The 6624-nt window shown below is 39.6% G+C and overlaps 1 gene segment (V, D, J or C); it reads right to left on the reverse strand.

Annotated features, from left to right (window-relative positions):
- Positions 1-4126: 4126 nt before the first annotated feature.
- Positions 4127-6263, reverse strand: LOC107572811 (Ig mu chain C region-like). The segment is given in 4 exon segments: positions 4127-4479; positions 4687-5004; positions 5113-5418; positions 6125-6263. Coding segments are annotated over 4 exon segments (1047 nt in total).
- Between the last annotated feature and the right edge of the window lie 361 nt (positions 6264-6624).

Consider the following 6624-nt stretch of genomic DNA (forward strand, 5'->3'; position numbering starts at 1 on the left):
CTTCCAAAAGAGGACGATATCCGCTTCGTCATGCCTGGAGGGAATACTTCAACTTCACGCTGTGGATCGCCGGATCGGCTTTCACCGTGGTCGAAGCGGAGTCCAGCCCGGGGTCGTCACATGTAGTTGCAGCAGGCATCACAATATGGTAAGGGACGTAACATTTCCGTCACACGCTTGAGGAATTTGGCCAATCACAACGCACTGGATAGCTGGCCAATCAGAGCACACCTCGCTTTTTCAGAACGATGAGCTTTGTAAAAATCGACACGTTTCAGAAAGGCGGGGCATAGAGGAGAAACAATAATGTACAGTATGTGGAAAATAATGTGTTTTTTGAACCTTAAACCGCATAAACACATTTCATTACACCAAATACACAAAATAATGTTATTTTTAGCTGCATCATATGACCCCTTTAAAGTTTGATGATTGTGTGAAGCTCATTCCACACTGATCACAAGTGAACGGTTTCTCTTCAGTCTGAACTCTCATATCTCGTAAGGTGTTCTTTTTATGTTAAACTCTTCCCACATTGATCACATGTGAATGGTTTATCACCAGTGTGAATCCTCTCATGTGTTTTCAGGTCTCCTGACTCATTAAATCTCTTGTTGCAGTGTGAATACTTGTAAGGTTTCTTTCCAGTGTGGATGTTCATGTGTACCTTAAGGTTTATTGAGTTTGTGAATCTCTTTCCACACTGACCACAATTGAATGGTTTCTCTCCAGTATGTACTCTCATATGTATTGTAAGGTGTCCTTTTTGTGCAAAACTCTTCCCGCATTGATCACATGCGTGCGGCTTCTTTCCAGTATGAACTCATATGTTAAACTCTTTCCACACTGAGCGCAAGTGGAAGATTTCTTGGCTTTTGTTTGTTTGGAGTTTGTTAACGTATGAGGCCTGAAAATTGCAAAAATTGCAGAGGATGGCTGACTTCCTGTCAAGCGAAGCCTTATTTTAATGTGTCCGAAAGCTGCCTAGCTTTGATGACTTATACAGGCAGCGTTTGTACACGGTTCCTCCCGAAAGCCCCCAGTAGTATCCAGATGGATATATCTCGGCGCACTAGCAAGGAGGCTAAGGACCGCAGCCTTTAGCATCAGTCGCTAGTGTGCCTCTTGAGATCAGGGGAGTGAGGTTTACCTGCAAAGCACCTACCAGCTGGCCTCCGTTACATAAGCTACTTTATTATTAAAAGTTGTGGGGCAGCGTTGACGACAAGTTTCTGTGCTCCTGAATGTTTCTGTGTGCGCGCAGCACGATCCGATCTCACAAACCAAAATAATAGACATTATTTGCTCATGTTAAATTACATGAATTATTAAAAAAAAGATTATTAAAATGAATACGTATGGATGAGAGTTGATGACAATAACAGTTCAGTTAATTCCCCTCATTAGTAACAGTTTTCCCTGGGGGATAAATAATTTCATATGGGTTCATAATTGTGTTGGGTCGTTCTTGAACGATTCGTTCATTTTGAACGAATCTTTAATGTGACTTGGGAAGAACGAGTCATCTCGGGGAGTGATTCGTTCAGTCGCGCATGCGCAACATCCTATATTCTACACTGCCCAAAAACTCGCTTTAAATATCTAAAATATAAAAACTCTTTAAATATAAAAGACGTACTTGCAGTCTTTGAGTCAGAACAGCCGGGATTGTAGTCTACTCTACCAGAATCAGGAAACAGTCCTCCATAAAATGTGCTGCACACATCCGAATATTTGGATTGAAGTGTTCTGGAACAGTGTTGTAAATACAACTTAAACCACTGATTTCTAATTGTGTCCTCTTTTGGAAGGCCAAACAAAGCAGTTTCGCTTTCATAATGAAACACAGCGTCACACACGGCGGGCTAGAGTGAGCGGAGACCGGGGGATAAAGTGAGGAACGGCCGGCAGGCTAGAGTCAGCGGAGGCCGACGGATTCGACGAAGGAGCGTCCGGAGGGCTTGCAGCAACCACATGTGACGACCCTTTCACAACGAAACACAGCGGCAGCCGGTGGGCTTGAGAACGGCAGGCAGGCTTGCGGCAACCACATGAGGCAACCCCGGGCTGGACGGTGAAAGCCGATCCGGCGATCCACAGCGCGAAGTTGATGTATTTCCTCAACGACCAGCACGATCAGCTCCAGGCATGACAAAGCGGATATCGTCCTCTTTTGGAAGACCAAACAAAGTAGTTTCTCTTTCACAACGAATCACACAGCGCCTTCACGACATGGCGGCAGCAACAATACTACAGCGAGAATAAAAGTTATGCCTTCTTTCTTTGCGTGAACATTTGGTCGGCGTTATGCAAATCTTCCCACATCGTGACGTAGACATGTGGGGGCGTGTTAGAACGAGCCGTTTTAGGTAGGTGTGGCTGACTCTTAACTTTTATAAAGAATATCTCTTTGGATTTGAGACTTTAGTCTTTGCAACTTTACAGATCTTCTTTATGCACCAAGAGCTTGTAACACTTCAAAGAGAAAGGAAAAATTGAAATCGCATCATATGACCCCTTTAAGTGCTGGAATATCACACACTTTGTTTTTACATTCAGCTCAAGAATGGATGGTAGCAGTCTTTTTTACTGTTAGTATTGTACTTTTCAATTACCTATAATTATTTAAAAAATACAGGTTTTTTTTTGTTTCCTGAAAAGAAACAGTTTTGGACTGGTTTTCATTGCTTCACGCTTTTCACTGAGTGCTTACACAGATACACACAGGAGCATTTGAAAGCCGCATCTATCAGCGGATACGTCTATGAGCAGATATATTAGGTGTGAAGCAATGATCATTGTAGCCAATCACAGTCATATCTGTTGAGTGTGTGAACAATTGCTGGTATTGTCACATTTTTAAAAGTGGATACTTCTGATACTTTTCTCTGCTCAGTCTCAGATGAGACATCTTTGTCCTGTGTCTGCAGTAGCTTCTCAAAGGGAGTGGCGAGGGGAGGGGCTAATCCATTTATTGCAATTCTCAACATCACCGCTAGATGTCGCTAAAATCTACACACTGCACCTTTAATATTGTAAAACAACAAAATCAAATAAAGATGAACAGTAAACACAGAACAAAACAATTGAGCAAATTTAAGTATCACACATTCAAAATTTTTCTCTTGAAAACTATTGATTTTTCATACTATATTATGCAGACTATGCTTTCATGTGACCATATTTAATTTGCATCCAATAACAAATTAAACAGTTTTGACTGTAATTTGCCATTTATGTTTGATCCATGCAGTTCAGTGATACAGATATACACAGAACACACAAAAACAACAAAGATATATGATCTGACAAGAGAGCAACAGGACAGAAGCACTGGAGAACACAAGTGAACAACAGGTAAATGTCATGATGATCATTTGGTTCAGTACTTGTACATTAATCACATGGAAACTCTGGCTGTTTCCTTTGGGATTTGTAAAACAACAAAATCAAATAAAGATGAACAGTAAACACAGAAAAAAACAATTGAGCAAATTTAAGTATCACACATTCAAATTTTTTCTCTTGAAAACTATTGATTTTTCATACTATATTATGCAGACTATGCTTTCATGTGACCATATTTAATTTGCATCTAATAACAAATTAAACAGTGTTGACTGTAATTTGTCATTTATGTTTGATCCATGCAGTTCAGTGATACAGATATACACAGAACACACAAAAACAACAAAGATATATGATCTGACAAGAGAGCAACAGGACAGAAGCACTGGAGAACACAAGTGAACAACAGGTAAATGTCATGATGATCATTTGGTCCAGTACTTGTACATTAATCACATGGAAACTCTGGCTGTTTCCTTTGGGATGTTGAAACTTGTAATGGATTTCTTCTATTATTCACGTTGGCATGTATGACTGAGCAGGTGATGGTGTTGTACTTTTCATACTCTTGTTTTGATATTGTTAGTATGCTGAGAACAGATGTGGAGTCCCGTTGATGGATGGGAGTGCTGGTTGAGCCCTTTATGTAAGGCTGTTCACCCACTTTCCACATGATATAGACATTTCCAAGTTTAGGGCTGGTGACCTCACACACCAGAGAGACTCTGTCTGTGTCAATAGAATCAGGTGTGTAAATGACAACACCAGTACTTGTACATTAATCACATGATATCTCTGGATATCTCAAAAGTGACATGTGTAGTTTCCTTTGGGATGTTGAAACTTGTAATGGATTTCTTCTATAATTCATGTTGGCATGTATGACTGTGCAGGTGATGGTGTTGTACTTTTCATACTCTTGTTTTGATATTGTTAGTATGCTGAGAACAGATGTGGAGTCCCGTTGATGGATGGGAGTGCTGGTTGAGCCCTTTATGTAAGGCTCTTCACCCACTTTCCACATGATATAGACATTGCCAAGTTTAGGGCTGGTGACCTCACACACCAGAGAGACTCTGTCTGTGTCAATAGAATCAGGTGTGTAAATGACAACACTGGGTTTCAGTCCATCTGAATTGGAGAAAGTGATAAAGATTCATTAAACAATCAAACAGAAGAGTGAATATCAATAGTTTAACAAGCCAACTTTTTGACAGCAAAAAGCTCTGGACTGTCGAAACATTTCAAATGTGCTTGCGTTTTTTGCCAGACAATAAAATTATGTATAACCTTTCATCATCTCTGAATGCACATCGAGCCATAAGGTTAATTATTTACCTCCTTTATCGAAACGGATCTCCTGCTTGATGTCTCTGTTGTTATTTGTGTCATGAACGGTGCAGGTGACTATTTCACCATCAAACCATTTATTTGTATCAACAGGGATGTTGTGGATTCTTATAAACTGTGAAATATCCTGAGAAAAGTTTATAGTTCCTGTTACACTGATTACAGATTCATTCTTCACTATGCACGACACTGAAGCTTCATTCGCTGCCGTTTTTACATCTCCAGAAACAACAGCTTCCAAGATAACTTTATTATAGACAAATAAGTCTCTCTCAATTGGTGGCTTCAGTGTTAGTGTGAATGGAGCTGCAAAGGAGAAATAAAGTCAATATGTAACATGTACATTCGAATCTATTGAAGTGAATAAAAGAGCTAGAGAGATCACATTAGATTACTTACCATTAGATGACTTACCATTAGATGACTTGAAGTTCTTCTTCTCAATAATTGTTTTGCCCTGGTGTGTGACCTCGCAAGTATAGTTAGTATTTGCATTCCATGTCTCACTGCTGACTTTATAAAGATTTTGTGCTGTATAAAGACCTTCATCATTCAATTTGTACTCCAGTACTGGCTCTGTCTGGCTGATGATATCATTTACTTTCCATCGTATAGGGAAGTAGTAATCCATGGGGTAGAAATCCTCAATAACACACATGACAAATGTACTTTTCCGAGTTGTAACAGGAATCAAGCTCAGGGTTGGCGTTTGGGAATTCACTGAAATAAAAACAATTTAGGTTTGTATATAATAAAAATATGTTGAAGACATCTGAAATTTTGCTACAACAACTGTTATTGTTCGTCATGGCCTTTTCTGAATGGTTGTGTAACTGTGTGCTCTTAGTGCTGTGCTACATATGTTATATTACTTTGAGTTAATTTCCCTTTAACACTTATAAGACTGTCTTCAAATGGCTTGTCAGAAACAACAGAAACACAATACACAGTACTTTCTTAGAAGTCAGCACTGTAGTGATCAAGTGTGCTGTACAGCTGTAGTAGTTTCCACTAACAATGAATTGTCTTGTAAAATGAATGTTGAAAAACACCTTGGCTGTCTTTTCCATCTTTAACACCTGCCTCCTCTCTCTCTCTCTGGGTGACTACAATTTTTTTTTTTTACTTTTACTGCAGAAATCAAACAAGTTTTACTCTGCGTGATGTAATTGATTTAATAACCAAGAAATGCTGTCATCATATTGACCATTCTCTAACTTGCTCATGGTGCCCAATAACTTCTTTCATTCTTCATTTTCACACATCAATCTATAAAAGTCAGTATAAACTGTCATGTGGTTCACTCTAAACTTTTTCACCATCAGCCTATGAAGCTTCCGCAACTAGTTCAATGTTTTCATATGTACGTGGTGTGAAGCACAGACAAACATTACACAAAGACAGAAAGAACAACAGCATCACTTGCCTTGACCTCGCACAAAATTAAAGGAAAATATCCAAAGGAAAATGTTGAGGACTTTTACAAGAACTGTCATTTTGAGCTCACTTCACAAGTAGCTTTTTTGGTCTTTGTCTCTGAAACTCTTCACCGGGAAACAAGTTAAACATTTACCAAAATCAAAAAGACGTCACCACACTGTTACGGAAGGAGACTCACAAAGAGGATTAGAGTACAAACTGGTAGTTTATTAACAGCAAGTGATGCAGATGGTAATGACAGGTGAGTAATAAAGGCAATGTAGCAGTTATTTGTATAGATGGTGAATATAACACAGTTTCTGGTTTCGCAGGAGATCATGGAAGGGGGACAGAAGACCGCATACACCTCAGATGACGAGTACTGAGAAGATCCACGGAGATGATCACTGGAACAGACAAAGGAATGGAACACAGGAGAACACACTGGAGGAGACACAGGAGGTGAGTACAACAGGCAGGTAGGTAGTTCAATGTAATCGCACGGAT

This window comes from Sinocyclocheilus grahami, unplaced genomic scaffold, assembly GCF_001515645.1.
Source record: "Sinocyclocheilus grahami isolate Dianchi unplaced genomic scaffold, SAMN03320097.WGS_v1.1 scaffold1815.1, whole genome shotgun sequence".
Taxonomy (NCBI): Eukaryota; Metazoa; Chordata; class Actinopteri; order Cypriniformes; family Cyprinidae; genus Sinocyclocheilus; species Sinocyclocheilus grahami.